The following is a 26,993-nucleotide window of genomic DNA, read 5'->3' as shown; positions in this document are numbered from 1 at the left end:
AGACAGTAGTAGTACGGAAAAGCCAAACGACCGAACGAACGAACAAACAGACAGACGGACAGATGGACGGACGGACGGACAAATTCGGACTCGGACTCGTACTCGGACTTGTACGTTATAATGTCTCAGGTGTAAGAACTGTCTGGAGCTTTGTGCATGTACGAGTATGAGAGAGCTTAGTTGCCTTTTGTTGCGCACGACTAACAAAGCGTTTAGTAAAAGGGCTTTGCAGGACTTTGGACACAAACTTGCCAAATGCGCTACACAAACCGAATCGCCAGGACTTGCCCGCAAAGTTTGTGGCAATGCTGAACATATATGATAGGTTCTGACAGCTCGCAATAAAGTTAAACTTGTCAGATCAGATAGACTTAACTAAATCCATTGCTGGCCGGCTGACAATCAATTTTTACACGAACTACAAATAGATTTGACTTCATTTTTCACTGATATACAATAACTTTCAGCTCACTTTTAAATTGATGTATTAATCCTGATTAGTCGCCAGCTCTTAAACAATATTTGTCGAAACATTCTAAATAATACAAGCTATACTTTGGTGCGAAATGAATTCAACAAAAATGTGTGCAAATATTTCTTTAAAAACTGATATCGACTGCTATGCACAGATCATTCATTTGAATTTCAATTTTCTATTAAGGAAAAAAAAAATGTTGCAATCGTTCCAAGTGCCTTTTAAGTCGAACTTCAAGTCGACAGATACGTGTACATGGACTTTTCCTTAAACGCTTGAGTGCATAGCGATTTGAAATAAAGTCTAAACACAAACCACTTTAAAAACTCTGCAACGAAGCGAAGCATCACAGTCACTATCAGATGATGGGAATAATTCCAATTCTGATATACGCAAAGGAAATGCTGCAGAGTATCCGTAATTTTAATATGCCTCGGGCTATATTATCACAATCTTCATCATGGCGTTGAGTGTCTGGCGAGCGATTGCAAAGAAAATGAACTGGACATGCAATTTGCTCGATGCCGAGCAATGGAAAGAGCCTGTCTGTCTGTCTGTCTGTCTGTCTGTATGTCAGTCTCTCTGTCTGTCTGTCTGCCGCCTGACAATTGAAACTGGTCGAACGCACTTTAAAGTGTCTGGCTGCACAGCAACTCCCCCCTCTACCCCAACATCTGGCCCCTCTGCGACTCTCCGCCGTGCATTTCAAGCAAATGACAAATTCCAATGGTCAACGTTGTTGCCACTTGCTGCGCATCTCGACGTGCATTGAGCAATTTGTAGACAAAATAGAGCTATACTCGTTCACGCACAGACATGCTATATGTGCATATATTCATGTCCAAGCATATACTCGTACATACAAGTATGCCCCATACATATAGTGCGAACTGAAAAGCGTGGAGTGGCGAATGGCGAATGGCATTGCCTTTTGTTGCAGTCAGGGAATCGCCCAGAGCAGGTCAGCCTGATGCGTGCCTGGCCAGCAAGCGACCAAGTGGGTGGTGGTTCATGTGGGGTTGAAGTGGGTGAATGGGGCTGGCAGGAGGCTGAGGTGCAGGTGCAGTTTGCAATGTCATAAATATTAGAGGCCGCCGCCAGACATGACGCCGCCCGCACGCACAAGGCGCACGTTGCCAAGATACAAAGCGCAGATAGACAAACAGATTGTCGCCTGAAGTGTCGTGTCAAAGCGTAGACAGGCACAAGAACAAAAAGTGGTGTTGGTGGGTGGGGGGACAGGAGGCCAACAGAAGCACCAGATGCAGATTCAGAAGCCGAAGCAGAAGCAGAAGCAGGACCAGAAGCAGTGAGCAAAGATACGAGTAGAAGGAGGTCCCCAGAGTAGTGGTAGAAATAAAAATGACCAGTGCCCAACCCCAGAGCTAGCAAGTGAAATGTGCACCACATACAATGGGCTGCAAGTGCACTTTATTGTCTTTTATAGGCAGTGTACTTAACTGATACAACAATGTATCTCTGTCTATTAACTATCTGGATTCAAGTATTCCCCTTTTTAAAACTAGTGTGATGAAAATAAATGATCCAACTATTTGTACAGTTCCGTATAACTTGTCTTTTCAATGCGTAGCACGGGGTCACCAAATGTTGTGTCAACAAACCCGATCGATTTCGTTGATCGTTGATCACTAACTGCAAGCTGTAACTAGTATACCCTTTTGCCCTTTGGGTATAGGGTATAATAACAAATGTGAAGCCCTAGAACTTATTTAATTGTGAACTCATCTTAGATGCTTAGCAAACACCTTATACATCATGCTTTGTGCATGGTGTGTCCTCAGTTGCGTGCGACTTAAGTACAATTCAGTCGGCGATAACAGAAATAATAATCGCATAAATGCTGCCCATTAACATTGTTGAGAGGACTGCCATAAATACAGCGATGAAAGGAAAAACTATAATCAATCGGAAGTAGGAAGTAGGAGGGTCCTTTCTGTCCCATTGTGAGACAGTCTCGGTCGGCACTCTGTCCTCAAAATGTTCAATGTCTGTGCGCATTTTTAGATTGCTTTCCATTAGACAGGCGCGTTGTTGGTTTCCCATCAGTTTGCCCGTCCTGCATGGTGGTTGCATGCCAGCCCGTATGCCTGGGCCTGTCTGTGGGCTGTGAGAAATATTACACGCAATTTTCAAGTTGAACATTTTGCAGGAAACGGAAATGGACGCGCGGCTGGCCGCCATATTAAAAATGAATGACTTGATTTTATTAGGGCCAAGCATGGAGAGCTGTGTCCGTTGGCCATCAATAAAGCAAGCCCATTTTTTCATAGCTTTAAATTTTCAATGCGCCACTAAAAGCATGAATGGATTTTTCCCTAGAACGTCAACTAACCTCTTCTTATTTTTATCCTATCTTCTTTCAGTTTAGTAAGCAACTTGGAAACTTGCAGACACACAAAATGGCGCACTCAAAAGTCATTCTGAAGATTCTATTCTCATTATGTGTGTGGTCTTTTGTGATAATTGGCTTGTTTAAGATGCACGGCACCAACCTGGTGCCCCAGGAATATCAACAAGTGCCCCTAAATGGACGCATATTGTTGCAGAAGGACATACTGCGCTATGCGGAAACCACATCAACTACCACAGATCACTTCGATCCATCCGAAATACTTGTGGACAATCGCACAGGTAAGGGTTCAAGAGCTCCACACTTATCATTTTTCTGACTAAAAGAGGCAATTGATTCGGTTCCTTTAAGGTATTAGCTTGAAATGAAATTAGGATAAATGTACATGTATATAACTGTTAATCGATTATTCAGTGAAGATTGAGAAAGACGAACATATGATAGATTCAAAACGTACTTCAAAAGCATAATTATGAGGGGGACATTCTTGAATGTTTTTGTGTCACTAGTTAGTCCTGCCTCCGAGATCGAAGGGTACATTCTGTGGGACAGTGAGCAGAATTTTATGTCCGAGCTCAGTTTCCTGTTCTTCATAATTATTAGCGGGACATTCTTGCAAGTTTTTGTGTTTCTAGTTAGTCCTGTCTCCGAGATGGGAGGGTTCATACTGTGGGACAGAGCAGAATTTTATGACCGAACTTAGTTACCTCTCGTGGACGGGCTAAAAGGAGACACCGAACGAGGCACACTTTCCATGACTGTACAGGAAACCAACTCCTTGTGGTGTAGCCAATGAGCACAGATCCTATTAGAAGCAATAACCATACACCACACTCTTATTTTAATTCCAGCCATGGACGACGATCAGTTGGTGCGGGACGTCGAATCGCGCATTCCTTCGCTGCCCATCGCCTACTGGAGCAAGAACAAGAACTTTCTGCAACAGAAGTCATCGACTTGCGCCAAATATCCGTCGATATTCGAGCTGGAGTTCAACAACATCTATTGGCAGACGTTGCGCACCACGAACGGCACATTCCAGCTATTCGGTGCCTACTACGACATCAGACGCACCTCGCTGCTGGGTCCTACGGTGCGCATCCTGGGCATGATCGATCGCATCGAGCCCAAAGTGAAGACCTACTGTCAGTTCTGGTTCGATGGCCAGAAGGAGCCGTTCATTGTGAAAACGTTCGAGTACAAGTACATCTGGTACAACAAATGGGGCAACTACAAGCAGGGCATCTACCAGCCGTACCTAATAGCCTGCCAGATACCGAAACCCTTCCATGGCGTGGTGCCCAGCTCCGTGTCCATGGTGGAGAAGGAGTGCGACACAGCCACAAATAATTTGCGGGTGATCTACAATAGACCGCCCGATGACCAGAAGAAGGGCTTCGCCGTCTGTGTCAAGGGTCTGGACTTCCTCTACGACGACCTGAGTGTGCGTCTAATTGAATGGATCGAAATGTTGAACATACTGGGGGCGGACAAAATCTATTTCTACAACCTGCAGGTGCACCCCAACATCACCAAGGTGCTCAATCACTACGAGCAGGAGGGCAAGGTGCAGGTCATACCGTTGACGCTGCCGGGAGGGCAGCCGAATGTGCCCGGCTTCCAGCATCTCTACCTAACCAAGAAGACGAACCACAAGCGTCAGAACGAGGTGATACCCTACAATGACTGCCTCTACAAGAATCTTTATCTGTACAATTACATCGCCCTGCTCGACATCGACGAGGTAATCATGCCCAAAGGCAACACGGTGCTCTGGTCCGAGCTGATGGACAAGGTGCGGCCGGAGTCGCTCAAGATAAAGCCGGACGGTTTCCACAGCTACAATTTCCGGAATGTCTACTTCCTGGACGATCAGCAGCACGAGCACGGCTGGCACAAGGACATCCCCAAATACATGCATATGCTGCAGCATGTGCATCGAGCCAAGAACTACACGAAGCCCAATCAGTATGTGAAGTGCTTTCACGATCCGGAACGCGTCCTCACGCTGCACAATCATTTTCCGCTCTCCTGTCTGGGCGGAGTCTGCAAATCCTATCCGGTGGACACGCCCGACGCCCAGCTCCAGCACTATCGCGCCGACTGCGTGAAGACGCTGAAGAAGAGCTGCGAGGAGTATCGCGAGAACTCGGTGGAGGACAAGACCATTTGGAAATACAAGGACGAGCTAATTCGCCGTACAATCAAAACGCTGGACACGTTGGGCTTCTTTCGACGCACCGGCTCGGCCGGCTTCGGTGGCAGCAGCAGCGGCCTCGGCGGCAGTGGCGCTACGACCCACTCGACGGAACGGTGATTTCCACTCCTGGGCTGGTGGCCCTGGCTGCAAGGGAGCAGCATTAGCAGCAGTAGCAGCAGCCTCGATGCACAGTATGTGGACACGGGCGGCGGACTGAGCGCTGCCTCGGGCAATGAGGAGTTTTTCGTTTAGTGGCAGACCTCTCCAGATCCACTTCACAACCGAATACACCCGTCCCGTCGCGTCCCAGCCCAGCCCAGCCCGGCCCGGCCCGGCCCGTCCCATTTGTAGCTAAGCTTCATATTCGAGCTCCATTATTATTCTGTATTATACTAGGAAGGGTATTTCGATTCGTTCAGTCTCTTTCGCATATAACCAACCTTTTTTTACAACTCACTTACGAGTACGAGTACATTATCAAATGTTTTATTTTTATTTTTGTACGCATCGAAAATATGCACGATACATATAAATCTATATATGCATAGTTATATAGATGAGCCTAGTATATAACTACAAGCACACACACAACCACACAACCACACACACACACACACACATATGTACTTAGTTGTGGGCATATGTATTTACATAGCATAGGAGAAGCAAACACACTATTAAAATTGTGCCTTCAACTTAAATTGTAGTTGTAAGTGGTAGGGTTTTAGAGCGTCGAACCCCCAATTGTCCCGGCTGTCCCCATCATCTCGATCAAGCACTTCGGAGTCAGCTAACGATGGATGATGAATGGAGAGCGGAAACTATCTGAAATATATACATACAAGTATATATAAACATACGAGTATGTGCATAGGTTATATACGAGTACATATTTAGAATCTTAAGCCATTAGCTATATGACTATAGCGCGTCTGACAAAAACTGTCTCAATGATATATATATAAAGTATAGTATACTATGCGAGTATGTGTGTAGGTATATCTATGGCTAAACACCCAGACACACATACACACACAAAATATGTCACAAGCAAGTTAAAACTGAAAGGAAAAAAACAAAAAAGAAACCCTAAACTAAGTTCAAGACTGATGATGTTTATTAATAACTAATTGCAATTGCGATTGCGATTGCAGAACACATGCAATGCTCGTGAAGTACATTTTAAAAACGAATTTGAACAAATTCCCCAACAAGCTAATGATCATTCAAATTTATACTGAAAAAATGTTGCTAACAATACCAACAAACAAACAAACAAACAAACAAGCAAACAAGTGAGAACTTCTTTGTAAAAAGCATTATAATAAATTAACTTAATAACTAACATTTATATGAATTAGTTAACGAACAAAATTTGCCTAAAAAAAAAAAGAAAACGAAAAGAAACGAAACAAATATCATTAAATGCTAAGCAACCGTTCAATCGTAAAAGAGACGCAGAGGCAAATCGGAACTCGATGTAAACGAAGCCAACTAATAATAAATTGTAAATAGAGAAATTGTTGAAAATAAATAAATATAAATACAAATGACACAAGAATTTGAAAGCAAGTGGCAGTAGTGGAACATTCTAGCCACGAATAGGAAAGGCATACTAGGCTATACATAAGTATTTGTATACTCAAGCAATTGTATCTAACTAGCTCTGTAAAGCAAGCTGCTCAATTATATCTAAAATTAGTTTTCTCCTAAGTTAATTTTTTTTTCTTTTTTTGTATATTTTTTGTTTTTTTTTTATCTATCCTATACGTTTTAAGCGAACGGAATAGAACAGAACAGAACAGAAAAACACATGCCTTTGATTTGCGCTACTTACTCGTATTATCTTGATTGGCGGGGGGCGCTCAGAGGGCCCCTGTGCCCACTTGTTAGTATATATACTATATATTTAATGTACATAGACATTACAGCTGTCCTATTATGTATTCGTAAGTTGCAGCTTCTTTCCTACAATCCTACTTATACGTATCATTATCCAAGATGGTATTCAGTTTTTGTTCACCTAGCAGTGTAGTCGTCGAATTGTTGAAGCAAATGGGTTTTGTACATTTTGCATAAGCGTTGATTTGTATATGGGTAGTGCATGAATGTGCACACACACACACACACACACATACACACACACACATAAACACACAAACACACACTTAAATTATGTACTAGACACATAGAGCTACATACGCATATATCTACACATAGTATATATGTATACCCTATGTATTAATGTTAGACGATAATGATATTGAAAACAACAACACTTTTTTTTGCGTAGCTAATAACAATTGATATGAAAGCAAGTGATTGAAAAATAAAATTAAAACAATATTGTAAGCAATTGTGTGTTTTCATTTTCATGGCATCTCGGATACACGTAAGTTTTTGTACCCTACACCCAAAACGGGTAGCATTCCTTTCTAGTCTACACTCAACTTATCTGCACAGCAAAAAGCGATTCAATAATTGACTCAAATATTTAATAATCCATTTTATATCAAGCCGCAACTGCAACTGGCTTATTTATTATTTCATAAATAATTTACCCAAAGGGTAAGAGGCTACATTAGTTTTGTGCGAATGTATGTAACACACAGAAGAAGGCGTGGCAGACCCCACAAAGTATATACAAGTACATACATATATTATTGATCTGGATGACAAGACAAGTCGATTAAGCCATGTCCGTCTGTCCGTCCGCCTGTCCGTCTGTATGAGCGCAAGGATCTCAGAAGGTACAAGAGCTAGAATTACCAAACTTGGCATCCAGGTTCCCCTGAGCCCTAGGCAGGTCAAGTTTACTTTTTTATTCTGATAAAATCGCTGCCCATGCTCTGCCCGTAGCTCTGCCCGCAGCTGTTGTTGTTGTTGCTGCTTTGGTTCACCTTTGTGCTGCATACATACACGCATATAGACACGCAGAGACACGATTCTGATGTAAATGTATGCTGTTGAAACTGTACATGAACATGCCTCCACTATCGTATTGAATAATTTGTATTTCATTTAAGTGATATAATTTTTTAAAACTAAACAATTTTTTTTCATTTTTTCCTTTTTGGTGGGAGGTACAGGGTATTTAAGACTTGAGCCTGCTCGACTATAGCATTCCTTTCTTGTTTAATAATTAAAAGTGTCAATTTAATTTCAATATTGCCTTCTGCACGCGCCTATAAGAACAGATCAGATCCGCGGATCACAAATACATACATACATACATACATATGTAGGTCACTCGAATACTTTTTGCCGGGCACGTATTGCTGTTCCTGCCATTTACACTGAGCTATGCGTACAATTAAAACCATTATTGGTTATCATTATTGATTATTGAAGACATTATACATTGGCTGTAAACTCTTAGACAGTCATAATTACGATAGAAATTGCTTTACAAGTTGCTTTATTTGTGCCAAATGTACAGTAGCTTTTTAACTAGTGTTGTAAAATGCTCGTACTAAACTTCATCAAAACAAAATACTAAACAAATTCTTAAGGTATCTTACTAGTACTTTTTCATATCTATCTATTACGTAATACGGATAATATAATAGAGTAGAGTACACAATGTGATTGCCATTGGGCGCCTAATGGCAACTGGGCGACATTCAATCAGCTATTCAGAAATTTTAATATATAGGATGTACTCCATGCACATTATTATAAAGAACTTACATATAGTTGCAATGAAGATATACAGATTAATGAGGCGAGTTAGAAGATATCCCATTCGAATAATAATAAGTCCAATACTACTCGTACCATAAGAAGTTCAATTCCCAAAGCCTATCTAAAGATTTACCGAAAAAAGGCTCCCCTTTTCTGTGATAGGTTCTGATAGTTTATAACACTGCCAAAGCGCTGTACTGCCTCACTAATCAAACATTTTAGTTGTCGACAAACTTCAGTCGAGAATTGAACTTCGGGAGAGACATATTTTGGCAAAATCTGGCTAAAGACGAAAAGAAAATGTCCAAGCGCGGCAGACGTAATACAAAATCGGTTGCAGTTAATGCAGTAAATGTTTCTAAAATATCCGTTTTTCCAACAGCACGCAATCGCTTGGTAACCCTACCCGAATCCGATCCCGAACCAGTGGGCCTTGAATGCATTTGCCAGCGCCAGTACAGATCGTACCAATGCACAAAATGTGGAAAACATTTCCATGGACGTCTTGCCGAGATATGCAAGAGCCATTCATCCGTGTCCTACCTAATGGACTTCCGCTGCTGTCCGTACTGCGCGGCAGACACCGTGTTTATAACACAGTCCGATCTCAGCAAGGAAGCAATTCTCAAACGTAATGCTATCAATTAATTGATAACCCAGTTCCGAAACCAATAACCGACAAATAAACATGCCTTTTTGAGCTCGACCTCTCCAGCTCCAGCTCCAATTTCAATTCATTTCGAATGCTTGATATATAGTATAGCGCGTACTACTGGCGATGATATCGCTTTAGAGTGATTAATCAATACAAGCGTTCAGCAGGGGCCACAGATGGTGAGCAGCTTATTCTACATTGGACCACCTTTTCTGAGTCAGGCATCCTTATTAGACATTTCGCCGTTTATGTCCTTCGAGTCTGTATGCAAACAAAGGAGTAAGCATGTGTGTAATGAAGAGTAGTATAAGAATTAATGAAAACGCCAGAGCCAGTCCTAAACTCTTTACCCATGAATGGCCAATAAGATTTCGCTTAATGACTGGCACGCACACGCAAACGCACACGCAAAGGAGTAAGTCTAAGGCAGTCCCAGTCGCAGACGCCAGATGCCAGACTTCAGACTCCAGTATCCTGTCTCCAGTAACCTCCACATGATGTGCGTGCGAGTGCTCCATATACTTGTACGGGTACTCGTAACTGAACATAATCGTGAAACAAGGCAACTTAAATGCTGAGGAATTTTAATAGTTAGCGTAAATGGTTTTTGTGGCGTTGGTAATGTTTATTAACCAACTTAAGCGCCAGTGTCAAGCACAACAAGGACTCCAAGGACAACGCACCGATGCCGGGCCCTCGTCGCCAGCTTCTCGGGCATCTACAGGCTGCGCCAAAGCGTAGTGAAGCGTCTTTAATGCTCACTTAAGTTGCGTTTATACAAATTTCTTTGGCAGTCGCGCCGTCGCCGTCATGTGCTGCTCTAGAGCACTCCCCCCCAAAAAAAAACCACACCCTGCCCCTGCCCGTGCCAGTGCCTCTGCCGTCCTGCCAAACCCCTTTCGACAATGCCTCGCCATGGCAGTTTTCGTTAGCTCCATTCCTTCCGCCACTTCCTGGCGCAAGAAGTTCGTGTGCAGCGGCAGTGGCTCAAGGTATGCCAACTGTTGTTTTGTGTCCTGTGCGTCCCGTGTGTCCTGGCTGGCCGGCGTGTTCCTGCGTAAGTGGATTCATTTATGCTCGAAAATAAATGCTTTGTTGTTTACATTCTTGGAAGTTTTGCCTCTCACGTCCTGCCAAGTCGGCCGAGCTGTAAGCAGACACCGACGCCAAGTTGTTGCATCCGTTCAAGTGTAAAAGGGTTGGGGCTTATCCGAGCGTGAATGAGTGGGGGAAGAAAAGTATGTAGCTTATTCAGTTTCCAGTGGACTCGAGCTCAAATCCAAATTCGGCTCTGATTACTTGTATAATGCACCAGTCCGTGCCAATTAAGTGGCACATTCCTATTGAACTGGCACCGCTTTGAATGCCATATCGAGCGAGCTGAAGAGCCCAATAAGCTTCGCCGTTCCTGCCCGACCAACTGCCTCACTGTTCTGGCCGTAGAAAGCTGTCGCGCACGCTCCTGATTAATAGAAGGGTAGGCAGCCCCTCGGATCGCAGATTCTTTCACATAGCCATTGGCCAAAAAACTGGTCTCTGCAAATAAGACAGTTGCTCTCACTCCTTGACATGCTTTGAGCGTCCACGAAAGGCTAATCAACAAAACGCTGGCAAAACGTCGACTCTCCAAAATATAGGTGAACCTTATTTGTCATTACATATCGATTGCCATGCAGGCCCCGTAAAATACAAGTAGCTTAGCTAAGAATTCTCTTAGGAGAGAATATCAACAATCCCAATTCAAATAGTTATAATTGCCACTTAATGCCATTGCATTGAAAATACGCTGTTTATTTGTCGATTATTGGTTTCGGAACTGGGTCATCAATTAATTGATAGCATTACGTTTGAGAATTGCTTCCTTGCTGAGATCGGACTGTGTTATAAACACGGTGTCTGCCGCGCAGTACGGACAGCAGCGGAAGTCCATTAGGTAGGACACGGATGAATGGCTCTTGCATATCTCGGCAAGACGTCCATGGAAATGTTTTCCACATTTTGTGCATTGGTACGATCTGTACTGGCGCTGGCAAATGCATTCAAGGCCCACTGGTTCGGGATCGGATTCGGGTAGGGGTACCAAGCGATTGCGTGCTGTTGGGAAAACGGATATTTTAGAAACATTTACTGCATTAACTGCAACCGATTTTGTATTACGTCTGCCGCGCTTGGACATTTTCTTCTCGTCTTTAGCCTGGTTTTGGTGTCGCTCCCGAATTATAATTTTCGTCGTTACTTGTCGACTGAAATTTTTCTGGTTAGTGACAAGCTGCCACAGGCTCTGTAGTGCTAGTTAACAGTTTTGGACAGAGCTTCCCAAAAAGCAACGCCTGCTTCGCTTGAAATGCTCGAATTGGAACAAAACATTTCGCTAATTGAAAGCGAGACACGTGAAGGGCAATCGAAATATTATCTAGTGCAGCATTTCTAAATAAAGATTTGTTACTAAACACACAGAACGGACGATGAGGAATCCGAATAAAACATATTCAATGAAAATTGTATGCTGATGGTAACGCTAAAAAAATAATAGTGTAGGTCCTGGCAGTTGGGAGCTCTTTCTCCAATAAGAATCAATGAATAGCCAGGTACTATAACTACTGAAGACCTTGGGCTTTCCTGCCATAGATTCTCTGGGTTCACAGTTGCTGGTCTAACTGGACCTTTTATATATGAGTCTTAAATTTCTTTATTGTCATCTTTTCTTCTAAATGGAGATGCGTTATTTGGCGGCATTTCCATTAGATCACATTTATTGCATGCTTTCATTTAGGAAGGTAACCTTCTAAATAATAGTCCCTAAAAACGGAACTGTAGCGACTGTTAGACAAATGAGAAACGTGACTGTAACCCAAGCAAGCTACACATAACTGCCCTAATTATTGACAACGTTAACCAGCACTGGATATAGTTTTTCTCTAGACGTGAGGGAAATTTTTACAGTTTTCTTCATTTCGACAAATTTTTACAACCCAACCATGAATCATCCGGAACCTTTCGGTATTTCGCGATTGCGATCGAAAAGTAAGTAACACATTAGGCATCTAGGCTCTAGGCGTATCGGCTGATATTAATATCGCACAGATCCGCCCAAATACTGGCGCATGGCCGTGTATCCGCGTCAACACCGGCCTCCCAGCAATTTTATTTTTAAGACTCGCAAGGACTCGGGGCAGGAGTTGCGCAAACGTCTGCCCGCCATTCCTGAGGAGAATACGATGGAGGCTTTGATGGATGGGCTGGTGAAGAAAATGGATAGGCTGGGCAGAAAGGCAGCCACACCTGCTGGAGGATCTGTTGCCGCTACCTCTACCTCAGCTGTTGCCAGTGGTGGTGGTGGTGGTGGTGGTGGAGGTGGCGACGGCGACGGCGGTGAAGGCGTTCAAAGCGGTGGTGTCGCCTCCGATGAACCGATGGAAGAGTGATTTAATGCTTAGCATTCAATCGACGCAAGCAGCAATTGAAACGTCCGTTAAACAACAACAACAACAACAAGAGACGCCAACCCGTCTTATGAATAATGAATTATGAAAATTAAAACATTTTTTGCGCAGCTACCAGCACCTAAAAATGCAAACTAATTAAAAGTGCGTTGCAGCTTTTGCCGCCGATACAGTGAAAACTGCCCTAACGGACACCTCTTAGACGGACAATTTCTCTAGAACATTCGCTTTGGTCTACTTTTTAGAGCAAGTTCGACTCTCTTGTGCGGACACTCTTTTCGTGAGATTCGACCTAAGGTCTCTCTTGGCTGGACACAACAAATTTGAAAGAAAACCTCTCTGGGCCGGACGCGCACGTTTTGGATGCACGTAATGGACGTTTCAAATGCATGCAAAATAACTGTAGTGGGAGTCTTCATTAAGTTTCATCATCCATATTTTTGATATTCCTGTTATTTCGTTCTACAAGATTTTTAGTGATATTTAATTATTTCACAATTAAATTCTCAGTTTTGCATTAAAGGTCTACAGTTGAATCCGAAAAAATCGAAATGCCTGGTATTATATAAAAAGAAAATTAAGCCACTCAATCTAGAGAAATTGAAACTCAGCAATGAGCATATCGATTACGTAAAGAAGGCAAATAATTTAGGGATAACCCTCAATGAGACTATCCTGGCATAATCACGTTAATAATGCAGTAGGAAGAACTTATAGTGCACTAAGGCAGCTCTCTTTGACGCAGAATTTCCTCTCAGGCAACTCAAGCTCCTTATGCAAAGTCATACCTGATACCCTCATTATTTTATGGGGTTGAATTATTCGGAAACTGCCATGCCGCAAGCCAGAATAAATTAAAAGTCGCCTTCAATAGCATTGCGCGATATGTCTATGACATTAAAGGAAGAGAATCTATAACGACATACGCTAACAACATTTTTAACCTGACCCTTCACTCATGGATAAAACTTATGACTCTAATTTTCCTGCATAGAACCATTAATCGTAAAGAACCGAATTTTTTGTATAACAAAATCTCATTTAGTTCATCAAGAAGAACCAATGATATAGTTTGCGAAAGATATAGGTTATCCAGTTCAGAAAAGCACTTTTCATCTTTGCTGTTCGTCTGTGGAACGAGCTACCACATAACTTAAAAATAATCAGCATTTTAGAACTAGAGTTGAAGCACACTTTCAAGAGTATAACTAACGAAAAAATCAAAAGGCACTAAACCTATACATTTACATGTACATTAGGCATTAGCCATCACTTTTGTACTAATTTAATGATAACGATAAGAGCAAAAGAAGAAATCGGAAAGGAAAAACCTTAAGTTTATGTATTAATATTAATCTTATAAAAAATAGGTTTAGTAGGTTATAAAAATCACTTTAATGTTATCTAAGAAAATTGCATACTTTGTGACCTGTACATTAATTTATAAGAAATCTTCTTGTCGTACTAGGAATTAATAAACAAACAAATAAATAAATCTGTTCTCACTGGCGCGCCTTTACTTAAAAATGAGTTTTTAAGGGAAAAACTTAGAATAAGGTTCGTAATATTACTGTATGTTGTCAGTGTAGATGTATAACCAATCTTCATTTTTATTTTTGATTGTTATATGTAAGTACTTTCATAATAAAGTGAATATATTTTAATCGTCTGCGTGTCTACGTTTCCTCTTCACCGGCCACTCCCCTTGGCCGGACCAGAGTTGGTCGACCGTCGACGGTGTGGAGTGTCCGGCCAAGAGAGGTTGCACTGTACATAAAAACCGCTCTCGCACACACACACTCGTACATATACTAGTAGACACACATAGTATGCATGTATGCAAATGCATATATTTTATACATACATAGTTACGTGCATATTTATATTTTAAATGCATATGAATAAATCCAAAAATTAAGCGCATGGCTTAAAAAGATTGCGAAATTAAAATGTGCAATTATTTTTCACGGCATGTGCGAGAGGGGGAGGTGGAGGGCACCTGTTTTTTTTCCTGCTTTTGTTTTTTTTGTTAGCCATGGCAGTGGCTTTCAGCTTTTGGGCATTAAAAACTAAAACCACATTTAATCCGCGGTTGGTCAACTTGACGTTGCACAACGAGCGAACTAAGGCTGGCCGCATAAATTATGGCAAACCGTAAAAGCGCGGACTCCTGCCGCCCTGCAGGAAGACAAAAGTGCGAATACGTGCCGGCATTTAATTGTCTGTATACAAGTATTAACCGAAATCGCCTTTTCACATGCATTGGATCATTGTCCAGTGGCTAAGAGGACACTGGAGGAGCTACCAAATCCGGTTTGACGCTAAGGCTTTTAATCACTGATTCTTAGCGAAGTCTGGGAACTGATGATGTAACCATTAGCTTTCTCCTTCGCTTCTTCTCGGAGTAACCGGATTGTAACAGTCTTCCGTATTGAGGCACTGAAGTTGCAGACTAATACAAGTCTGGGGTAGCTTTCTACAGTTCCTGATACGTCATGAATAGAGTAATCTTCAAGTGCAATTAACTTAAAGAGAGAACAGTATGACAGCTATGGATATACATATGGCAGAAATGGATGGCTAGTGGTAGAGAAAACTGCAACGTACTGTCCATTCACTGATAACTATCGTCGACTGTCGGAACAGATAATTGCGACTAAGTTATTTGTGCATTAACAAATCATTTCTAAGCATTTCACTGTCTTTAGTATTTCATCTCCATATACAAAGGCAGCTCTGGGATATTCATTTATTTATATGTACGTATTTAGATATATTCATAACCATACCTTGAATATATTTTAAGAAACTATTAGTAATCTAAATACTTACAACATTTTGCTAACAATTTGTACACTTTAATCAATGGACTTATGCTGATGGACGGATTCTGATGGTGTGTTGAAGATGAACTAAAGACAATGAAAACAAATGGATCACTTAACGGTAATCTAATATAGCATAACGATAATGAGGAACAAAAGATGATAAGGAGAAATTATAACGTAACTAAAATGAAATGATGATGATGATGATGCTAAAGATGACTATGAAGAGCACAAAATGGAATGAACTGTTAATAATGAGTTGATCACGGCGAGCTAAAGATGATGAAGCTATGATGATAATGCGATGTCTAGCTTTTTCTCCCATTTAAAAACCCATAATGAAGCAAATGATATGTTATTTAACTAGCATAGTAATAAATAATTGAATTATTGTATTCGGACTATCCAAGTTGCCTAATTTGTTAACTGTTTACGTTCATAACAATATGTATAGTATGTGTGTCAGTGTTTTTTCATTCTTTGTCCAAAGCATAACAAAATATTGTCTGCTCGAATTGGAAACATCAGTCTGATATCGCAATTGCTTACTGAATTCATGAACTCATGTCCATGAATATGAATAAACTTATCATGCTGAGGTGGACTCGAAGATCGGAGAATATGACAAATTATTACCACATGTCTTTCCAGCAAATGCAGATGATGAAAAGTATTTGCCAAAATTCCCAACCACATTTTTGATTCTTGATGACAGGATTAATGCATTTTCAATTATAAATTTCAAAACACAAATCGGACCTACATTGTTGTATAAATTACGGTATAAGTATAATAATATATTCGAACGAAGCTCCAAAAGTTAACAAATTACACTTGTTCAAGAGATATATGAACGGGTCGGGGTCGGCTTTAAAATATAAGCAAGAAAATGTTCAAAAGCAAAAAGCCATTTGTTTATCCAATTATATTATAATAATTACTTTAACAATTCTGTATCGTTTTTTAAGAATTGTACCAAGAAGAAGCTACCAACATAGGTCTGTCTATCTAAGAATTTTGCTCGCAATTGTTGCCATTCCTTGATTATTAGTTACGGCTCTATTCGGTGTTATCACAATAATGGCCGAAACATGAATAATTTTCTGAGCCTTCGGTATTTCTATTGAATGTCATTTACATATGAAAGTGCTTTAGGTTTATATTTATTTCTATTTACCTGCTAAATCTTGTCTAATTCGAAACGATATCTTGGAATTTGCATTCAAAATCGATTACAGATTCGAAGGGTTGAACACGTCCACACAATACTTGTAGAAGGGGCACATCGGAGCGGCCTCCCTTGCCGGTTATATCCAATATACTTTATATTATAAAATGAATTGTTGCATACAGATACTTGTAAATTAAAGGGGTAGCGATCTAAAGGCATTCACAACTTTGGGGCACTCCAATGCCATACCTTATCTGTGCGTGAACACACAAATGTGCTTCGTAAATATGTACCGATTTATCACATATGTGTGTGTACATATAGTACTTATATATAGTAAGTATATTAGATCATGCATTTAACATGCAATTCGGCAGCTGTTTAAACATTCATTTACAGTTTGCTGGCATGGCAAGAAAAAAACAAGAGAGAAAAAGGCGAGCCCAATCGGGTCAGAATGAGAAATATAGTAGCAACAATAACTGGTTACTGGAGAGTGGGCGCAGCAATAACACGCTGTTGGCCATAATTGTGATCAGCTATGTAGCCACACATGCATATTACAAACCAGAAACACACACACACACACACACACACACACACACACACAGACGCGCACAATTACACGCACATGCTTGGTTTTTGGCTGCCATTGCCAGGCAGCGCGTAATTATGCGAGTGTGTCGGCCATTTGTTTGAGTGTGTGTGTGTGTGTGTGTGTGTCGTAACCGACAAGCCAAACAGGAAATGCTAATTACGTGTAAGTGTAGACATATGCCCAGGCGTGTGAGTGTGTGTGTGTGTGTGTGTGTAGATTTTAGCCATGTATGAGCCAATGTGCATGCATATGTCGGTTAACACGCATTGGCCAGTCCTTCGCCATGGAGTCGTCGAGTCGAGTCGAGTTGATTCGGAGTCGCTCGGTTGGCCGACATACAATATTATTGCCCGCAATCTAATTAACCGCACACAGTTTCACACACACACACACATACACACACTCCTAAATATAAGTGTGTGTAGTTTGCCTGCCCGGCCTACACACACACACGCATAATGCAAATATTTGTGCCTCATTTGGCTGCCACATACGTACCTAGCTCCCGGAACTGCCCGATGTGGGTTGTGTGTCAAGCTTAAAGCAGCACACACACACACACACACACTCACAAACACACACAATGAAAATTATACGCTTAATTGAGATCGGAATTCCCGCTAATTCAATTCGTTCTGGCATCTCAAATTTTACATTCGTCTCCCGCCGGCCAGTGGCCAAGAGTTTAAAGCTGGCCGCCACACTTTCCATTTAAGGCTCTGCCTGCTTCTGACACACTTTTGCACTTAACACTTTTTTGTTGCTCCTTTTTGCACACACACACACACACACACAGACAGAGACGGAGACACACATTCCACACTCCACTCAGAGCCAGTCCCTGGGCCATGCGCTGCTCTGTCGCTGCTGTCGATTAGTCAATTATGGACAAATGGCCTGGGAGATTCGCGACGCGACGCGACGCGACAGTGGGACAGTGGGAGCGCTATGTAAACAAGCCATCAATACCAAAGACTACAAGGCGCACAATGGTGCACAGGATGGAAGCAGGATGGCAGTGGGAATGGGAGTGGGAATGGGAATGGGAGTGGGAATGGGAGTGGGACCGGCAACATCGGCAAGCAGTGCGGCCAAGATAAAAGAATTATGTATAAGCAGCGAGTGGAAGGCACATAAAAGCCGCACAGGCACAATGCTGCATGGGTATGCTGAAGGGGCTGGGAGATGGGGGGTGGGGGGTTTAGGGTGAGGTTCTCCAAAAGGAAACCACAAAACACAGTAAAAATTCAATGAAGAAATGGGCAAAATGGCAAGCAACAAAAGAAAAGAGTTTCAAATGATAGCGAAAAGTTGAACGATACGAGCAGGTAGGGTGTGCAACAATTTCTTAAAAAATATTACTCACCTGCGTCCGTTTAGTAGCACTCCCTGCCTCTTAGGAGCATTCTTTTCTCAGTCCGTCGATAGCTTTTGCGCCAAACCCGATTATCCATACGCAGCTCAAGTTTGTTATTGTACGAGAACTCGTATATAGTTGCTATAGGATCGAACGAACCGCACCTAGTAACTGTGGTTCCTGTAGGCCCATAGCTATTCTTTCAATAGACAGTCTTTGCAAGCTCTATAAATAATCCAAAATAAATATTAAATGTGAATTTGCGGCAAACTATTTATTTATTTATACTATTTACGAAGACTGCACAGTGGTTTTTCTTCACTTTTTTTTGGCATAAACACAACAGGATATTGAGACTATTAGAAATTAATAGAAAATAATTTGGGTGGATTAGACCACGCCCACTCCTACTTCCCATACGAGTACTGTGAGCATTTTCAGTGTTTTAAACTTTGCTATTGTTTTGTTTTCAATTATAATAGTAATGCTATAATATTATAGGTATATACATATCCATCAACTTCGACAATCATGTTGAAAGCAAAACAATTCGTGTGTTTTTTTGAATTTCTATAGAGTTTCATTACAACTTGGAATGTGCTTTTTAATATAATTGGCGTAGGTCTTTACTTTTTCCGATATCAACATAGAATAATATTCATCGAAGATTTTTACTTCAATTTTCTGCAATATACAAGTATACTGCTTGAATGTGTTTTCTGAGTCTTTGTTGCTGCTCCAAAGTCAACAATTTCTCCGTGCACGGTTTCGCTGCAATAAATGCGATTTTTTCGAAACGGGACAAATTGGGGCAAGAAGTTTTAGTTAATTACACTTAATTAATTAATTACACACTTTGGTTAATTGCTCTCCATTAAAAAATACAGTTATACTTGTTAGGTTTAATCTAAAATGATTGAATTAATTAATCTAAAAACACGCCACAATTGGGGGAAAAAAAACACACACAACAGTGAAAAAACTGTTATTGAACTGAAATTTTGAATACATGAACTAACGTTTTTAAACCCTGCACCCAAAGGGTACAAGGGTATATTAGTTTTGTGCGAGCGTACATGGAACACGCAGAAGGAGGCTTGGCAGACCCCACAAAGTATATATATTCTTGATCAGCATGACAAGCCGAGTCGATATAGTCTGTATGAACGCAAGGATCTCAGAAAGTATAAGAGCTAGAATAACCAAATAGATTACAGATATACAGATTCTCTTGAGCCCGAGAAAGGATGAGTTTGTTCATTTTTTTGGCTACTTGTGCGCTACTTTGGTGGACATTTCGTACAGAAAACTAACCGTGGTACACAATTTGAATATAGAACGTGCTTCAAGAATTATTTGAAGTTGATTGAATTTCCCTTTGCTTAGCCTAAATCACTCTTATTATTCTTATCAATAGATGTAGTACATTTTACAATCTACAAATAACACCTAAAGCAATACGAAGTCCCAACGTTAAATTGAAAAGAGTGGTCTAAAAAAATGTGATTAGTTTATAGTACAACTACATTTTGTGTCATCATGAATCATTTGATCATTTTTATTACACATTGTGGTACGTAATTAGCAGACGACTAAGATATCGTAAGAAACTTTGGGGTTCTGAAAATATGCTGAAAGAAGATCGTTGGTAGGCTATAAAGAGGTGTAATATTGGACTTCACTTCTTTTTTTCTACTATTTGTCTTCTTTTTGCTTGCTTATTTTTTTCTTAATAATTATTTGATTTGATCAATTCCGATTCTATTATTTTGCCATTATTAATGTTTTTTTTGGGTTGATTCCTTTGTTCCCCTTTATTCGAAATACTTTTCCTGCATTTTCCAGCTGGTGCTATTGGAACCAGAGATATGTCCTACCTTTAAGCTGTTAATAATATAGCCTTTAAGAGGGCAAATGCATTGCTGCGGCTGGATGTTCGAGACTATAGTTACGGTAGTAGCGAGCAGGATCACATAGATTTGGGCTCAGCTTCCAGTCAAATCTAACTTGGAGATTAACAATATTAGCCGCTCAAGTAAAATCAATGAGAGACAAATAAAGTTTTATGTCGGACCTTCAAGCAACCTAGCCATTACATTGTGGCTCTCCAATTTCTATTCCACTTTATTACTTTAATTTACTTTTCGCGACTACTTCAGAGGACACGTCTATTCAAAAGGAATTCACTGCAAAGAGATTCTAGCCTAAATGAGTTAGTCGAGCCATATTGTGGGAATCATGAATAAGAACTATTCACAAACTCAAACAACTATCTTCTTTAAAGCTGAACAATACCCTTAAAGTTGGGAGAATATACTATTAAGTTCAGTGGGCCAATCAATATAATACGATTCTGTTGGTTCTGTTGTGCTGCACTCTTTGCTCCAAAATGGTGCACCGTCCCGATAAATGTGCCACGATATTGTGGGATAAACAAAAGTATTCACTGCCTTTCATGCCAGAGTCTCGCCACACTTTTGGGAGCTCCTGCTGTTGCTGCTGCTGTTCCTGTTTTTGTTTCTGCTGGACTATCATTGGAGCGACTACAAAGGGAGCAAAGAATGCAAAGTTTAAATTGTGTATGGGTCTGCATTGACCACAATGACAATCATGACAAACGCACACAAACCCGTGGGCACACACCCGCACCCCCACCCCCCTCCACACCATCGCCTACTGAAGTCCGAGGCATGTGACAAATATTCCGAGTTGGCTGAACATTGGTGCGAAGGCAATTGAATTGTTAAGAGGATTAGACCTCATCGATGACCAAGCCCACTGCTCCAAGCTACTGGAATTTTGCGAAGATCGGGAACTGCACCAGAAGAACTAATCTAGTCTTAAACATAACCGGACTTGATTCAGTTGTACATAGATTCTTTCATTTTTACGGCGAAAAAAGAAACATCCCCCCACTTCTTTACAAAGCTAGGTTCTTAAAAGATAAGATTAAGCAGTAGGAATACAGCTAACCATTTATTCCAAACTTGAGACTGGGTAGAAATTAGGTTTACAAGGGTATATCGTAATTCTGCACAGTCGCTCCTCTTCTTTTAATTAAAGTGAAAGGGAATTATGAAGAAATATCCCCCCACTTCTTTACAAAGCTAGGTTCTTTAAAGATAAGATTAAGTAGTAGGAACACAGCTAACCATTTATTCCAAACTTGAGACTGGGTAGAAATTAAGTTTACACTCTCACTCACTCTTCTTTTAATTGAAGTGAAAGGGAATTGGAAAGAAACATCCCCCCATTGCTTTATAAAGCTCGGTTCTTTAAAGATAAGAATAATAGGAACCTAGCTAAGCATTTATTCCAAACTTGAGACTGGGTAGAAATTAGGTTTACAAGGGTATATCGTAGTTCTGCACAGTCTTTCTATTCACGCTCTTCTCTCACTTTCTTCTTTTAATTAAAGTGAAAGGGAATTGTGAAGAAACATCCCCCCCCCACTTCTTTACAAAGCTAGGTTCTTTAAAGATAAGATTAAGCAGTAGGAACACAGCTAAGCATTTATTCCAAACTTGAGACTGGGTAGAAATTAGGTCTACAAGTGTATATCGTAGTTCTGCACAATCTTTCTATTCACGCTCTTCTCTCACTTTCTCTTCTTTTAATTGAAGTGAAAGGGAATTGGGAAGAAACATCCCCCCACTTCTTTACAAAGCTAGGTTCTTTGAAGATAAGATTAAGCAGTAGGAACCCAGCTAACCATTTATTCCAAACTTGAGACTGGGTAGAAATTAGGTCTACAAGTGTATATCGTAGTTCTGCACAATCTTTCTATTCACGCTCTTCTCTCACTTTCTCTTCTTTTAATTGAAGTGAAAGGGAATTGGGAAGAAACATCCCCCCACTTCTTTACAAAGCTAGGTTCTTTGAAGATAAGATTAAGCAGTAGGAACCCAGCTAACCATTTATTCCAAACTTGAGACTGGGTAGAAATTAGGTCTACAAGTGTATATCGTAGTTCTGCACAATCTTTCTATTCACGCTCTTCTCTCACTTTCTCTTCTTTTAATTGAAGTGAAAGGGAATTGGGAAGAAACATCCCCCCACTTCTTTACAAAGGTAGGTTCTTTGAAGATAAGATTAAGCAGTAGGAACCCAGCTAATTATTTATTCCAAACTTGAGACTGGGTAGAAATTAGGTCTACAAGGGTATATCGTAATTCTGCACAGTCGCTCCTCTTCTTTTAATTAAAGTGAAAGGGAATTGGGAAGAAACATCCCCCCATTGCCTTAAAAAGCTCTGTTCTTTGAAGATAAGAATAATAGGAACCCAGCTAAGCATTTATTCTAAGTTTGAGACTGGGTAGAAATTAGGTCTACAAGGGTATATCGTAGTTCTGCACAGTCTTTCTATTCACGCTCTTCTCTCACTTTCTTCTTTTAATTAAAGTGAAATGGAATTGTGAAGAAACATCCCCCCACTTCTTTACAAAGGTAGGTTCTTTGAAGATAAGATTAAGCAGTAGGAACACAGCTAAGCATTTATTCCAAGCTTGAGACTGGGTAGAAATTAGGTCTACAAGGGTATATCGTAGTTCTGCACAGTCGCTCCTCTTCTTTTAATTGAAGTGAAAGGAAATTGCGGGACGGGTAACGAAAAAAGGCAGTCTATGGGTGATATCTCTTATTTGTGGATTGGTTTCTGTTCCTCACTGCTTTTATATGCCCGCTCTTCCCCTTCCAGCAGCTTGACGCTTTCAAATTGTATGCCAATTTCGAAAATCAGTATAAAAACGTTTTTCCCACAGAATGCCTGTGGGTGATCCTTTTCACAGCAGACTGTGATGCTGTGGCCAGAAATGATTGCCTTTTGGACAACTTGAACTAAGCTCATCGCTTACATCGCTCTTACTCGCACAGCCATACTCGCAGGCAGTCGACAGTGTGGCACATTTCTAATGCGATTGTTCCAGAGTGGTTGCCCAGCAGCACCTTTTGTCTTCTCGCCTGGACACAGACACCAGACACCAGACACCCGTGGCCCATTTTGTGCCACTGCTCCAAAGAGCACTCAGTGTGCAGGTTCGCTCCTAGTCTCTGGCTCTCTATCTCCGTCTCGCTCTGCCTTGTTGACCACACGATTTCCGCCAAATGCCAGTTTAGAAAATAGGTGCCCCCCTCCCCCCTCCCCCCTTCCCCAGCTTTCTCGCATTCCGCTCCTGGCTGGCTATTCGTTCGTTTGTTTGTAGATAGGACTTTTTGAAATCCCTTTGGCGCTGTTGCCCCTTGCTTGGATGCCGCCTGGCCAGGACGTTCGCATTGGCCATCAAACTGTGTGAAAACACAATATAAACAGAAATCTAGTTAATTGGGTAAATGCGGAAATTGAAAGCAAAAGCAAAACGCTGCCAACTGCTTAGTGGGGTGCTGGTTGCTGGCTGCTGTTCCACAAGGATCGGACAATCGGAGAGGGGCGGGTGTGGAGGGCATGGAATGCAATAAATATCATACAATAATAGCACTATGTACGGCTGGTCTGTGGCACTTTCTATGCTTGCATTATTTATCGATTTATGCAAATTTATGCGTGCATTTTATCGATAAACAATAATAAACAACAGTAGCAGCAGCAGCAGCAGCGGGAGCGGGAGCACCCGGAGCTACTGCCTGCCGGGCAGTGGCAAAATGGCGAGGGCGGGGCAGCGCACAAAATTGAAAACGAAATTTATAAATGCAAATTGTCAACGGCAAACAGCAAATAGCGAGAAACCAAAAACAAAAAGCAAATGCATCATTTTTGCATACTTGTATATGTATGTACTCGGTACTCGGTACTAGACAAATTTGCGCGAACGCCGCGCCCCGCCGCGCCGGCAAAGGCAGAAACGTCAAGGGAAGAAAAAATCGTCAGATATTTTCTGTTTTGCAATCAAAAATGAAACGTCCAAAAACCAACAAGAGGCAAACACAATGCATAGCAAATGGAGCACGAGCGACGAGCACAAATGGCCGCAACAGCTACATACATACACGCATACCCGTATGTAGATGGTACGAGTCGATGGCGACCCAATGGGAAATATGGCCAGATGACACCATAAGGGGCTTATTAGGCCATATCCGTGGAGCTTAGCATCGTTGGCAATTGGAAAAATAAAAATCTCACTGATCTACGACCAGCCAGCTGCAGAACCACATCAAGATCACTGTTGATCCATTTTAGGACTTAATTTCAAATACAATTCATCTGTTAAGGCTCCACCGCAATTTCTGAAACAGCTGTTTGGCGCTAGTATCGTTGGGTACTACGAGTATCGAGTACTTTGGAAAAGCAAAGAGTTGCTGGCAACAAGTGGGGAGGATAGGAAGCACTGAACAGTTTTCCACCGCTTTCGCGGAAATACATCTAAAAGAGTGCTGTAAACAATTCGCAATATTCGTATTGAAATGAATTAATTATGTACGCACAAATAAATATCCAACAATCGTTACTCAAGACATCTTTCTAAAATCCTCCCTACACTCCGATTATGTTTGGCGGCCTAGCAAAACACTTAGTTTATGAATATCGGAATATCGGAATAACCGAATTCCCCCGCCAAAACCATTATTACACATTTATCAACGGGACTTTAAAGGATGATAACATTTCCAGTCGAGTCTAAAGTTTTTCCAAGAAGATGAAAATACCAAAGTACAGTATAAAATGTGGCCACCTAAAAAAGCATTACTCAACACTGGTATAAGAAAAAAAATTAATTTGGTATCCGTGGAGCTTAGAATTATTGGAAATTGGAAAAATACAAATTGCAAGAAACAACTAAAACACTCGCATAATGTCGAAAATCAGCGAATTTGATGTGCTCGAGGGATACGATCAGAGCTTGATTCACCTGCCACAGGGGAAGAAAATAAGGCAGTCGCAAGGCGATGTGAATTGCAATGGTAATGGTGGAAACTTAACTGAACTGAACTGAACAGAACACAGAAATTGGGGAAACAATAATTCGTTTGATTCACAGATGTTAGCAGTTGGAAGATATTGACTGATGGCTTAAGCGACTCGGATGGGGAGGTTGAAAAACCTAAGTGCATATATGAAGATCTCAACCTCGAGAAGGTCTTCCATAATGCTCTTCCATCGTCCGCAAAGGAATCTGGAGACCCACTGTCCAACAACTATCCGAATGGGCCGTCTCGCCACCAGCAGACGGCGGACCCGCAGTCAACCGGATTCAAATACGACTTTGCGCCGACGCAGCCGGATTTCGTGCAGCTGATGATGGAGGAGCTGGTGGAGAGGCAGAAGCAACCGCCAGTGAACAGTGCTTGGCCACAAGTGCCCGACAACACAAATGGGGCTACCGGCAAGGAAGTCGACCAAATGCCAAATGGTTATAAGGCAGATAACACTAGCGAGCACCTGAAGAATAAGAAGAACGCGGCCAAGCCGAGGGAGAAGAAAAAGTTGAAGCGCAAGAATTTCACTGCGGTGGCCTTCATGGGCCTGCCCATGAATCTCTAATTGAGTAATACGCGTCTGTATGCAATAGCTTGATAAAATAAAATGCCAAATTTCCACTGGGCAGCTCACCCGAAACATAGCCCGACACTGAATGCATCAGTCCCACAAGGACCAAGGGGCAGGCAGGCGGCGGGACATGGCTCGGCCACGGTTTGTGGCGATATTTTTGCATACTTTTGTACGGGCAAACAATTTGCATTTTCCATTTCGCGGCGTCACATGAAATGGAGGGCGAAGGACTCGGCCAGTAGTGTGTGGCAAAGCGGTTGGTCAGGTCGCAGTTGCGCTGCAGTCTCGCGACGTGGTCTCGCCTCTTCCTTGAAAATGGCACACAAACACACCTACACACCTACACATATATACATATATACGAATGGATTGATGATTTATGGCTCTTTTGACGGCATTGATATTTCATTTATTTGCGATGAAGTCATTTGTTCGGCACCATCACCATCACCATCACCAACACCTTCGCCGCCATTGCTCCGTAGTCCACTCTCCTGCGACCAGTTCCCGGCCATGTTGTATGTATTTCTCGTTCTCGGGTGATTTATGTCGAAGTTGTTGGAAGCGCACCTTCAAGCGGGAACAGATCGATTCATAACATACGAATATGTATGTACTATATATAGATTCCTTCAGATATATTTGTCGTAATCATCAATCACTTTCGCCTTCATCTTGTCGAGTCCGGCCTCGAACTTTCTGCACAGTGGTCCGATTTTTAACCA

The 26,993-nt window shown here is 41.5% G+C and overlaps 4 protein-coding genes across 6 annotated transcripts in view; 3 read left to right on the top strand and 1 right to left on the bottom strand.

Moving 5' to 3' along the window:
- LOC115627081 overlaps nucleotides 1-7,398 on the top strand; it is a 159,042-nt gene extending 151,644 nt beyond the window's left edge. For all 3 annotated transcript variants that reach the window (XM_030522632.1, XM_030522630.1, XM_030522631.1), the window contains 2 exons: nucleotides 2,860-3,127; nucleotides 3,698-7,398. In XM_030522632.1, the coding sequence (XP_030378492.1) occupies nucleotides 2,896-3,127; nucleotides 3,698-5,163 (1,698 nt within the window). In that variant the 5' untranslated portion in view covers nucleotides 2,860-2,895 and the 3' untranslated portion in view covers nucleotides 5,164-7,398. The remainder of the gene's footprint in view (nucleotides 1-2,859; nucleotides 3,128-3,697) is intronic.
- Nucleotides 7,399-11,150: 3,752 nt separating this feature from the next.
- On the bottom strand, nucleotides 11,151-11,654 carry LOC115627346 (uncharacterized protein CG13380-like). The gene is made up of 2 exons (XM_030522993.1): nucleotides 11,543-11,654; nucleotides 11,151-11,479 (listed from the first exon to the last, which is right to left on the bottom strand). Exons 1-2 carry the CDS (start codon nucleotides 11,559-11,561, stop codon nucleotides 11,214-11,216), a joined length of 285 nt encoding a protein of 94 aa, XP_030378853.1. The 5' UTR covers nucleotides 11,562-11,654; the 3' UTR covers nucleotides 11,151-11,213.
- Nucleotides 11,655-12,337: 683 nt separating this feature from the next.
- LOC115627356 (transcription factor jun-D-like) lies at nucleotides 12,338-12,810 on the top strand. Its single transcript, XM_030523005.1, has 2 exons — nucleotides 12,338-12,409; nucleotides 12,470-12,810. The coding sequence occupies exons 1-2, from the start codon at nucleotides 12,364-12,366 to the stop codon at nucleotides 12,808-12,810; spliced, it is 387 nt and encodes a 128-aa protein (XP_030378865.1). The 5' UTR covers nucleotides 12,338-12,363.
- A 12,683-nt stretch (nucleotides 12,811-25,493) lies between these two features.
- LOC115627343 lies at nucleotides 25,494-26,334 on the top strand. The gene is made up of 2 exons (XM_030522989.1): nucleotides 25,494-25,679; nucleotides 25,757-26,334. Exons 1-2 carry the CDS (start codon nucleotides 25,571-25,573, stop codon nucleotides 26,257-26,259), a joined length of 612 nt encoding a protein of 203 aa, XP_030378849.1. The 5' UTR covers nucleotides 25,494-25,570; the 3' UTR covers nucleotides 26,260-26,334.
- The last annotated feature ends 659 nt before the right edge of the window (nucleotides 26,335-26,993 follow it).

This window comes from Scaptodrosophila lebanonensis, unplaced genomic scaffold (assembly GCF_003285725.1).
Source record: "Scaptodrosophila lebanonensis strain 11010-0011.00,11010-0021.00 unplaced genomic scaffold, SlebRS2 tig00000092-arrow-pilon, whole genome shotgun sequence".
In the NCBI taxonomy this organism is placed as follows: domain Eukaryota; kingdom Metazoa; phylum Arthropoda; class Insecta; order Diptera; family Drosophilidae; genus Scaptodrosophila; species Scaptodrosophila lebanonensis.
The sequence above is the reverse complement of the archived record's forward strand: the minus strand, read 5'-3'. Positions and strand labels throughout refer to the sequence as shown.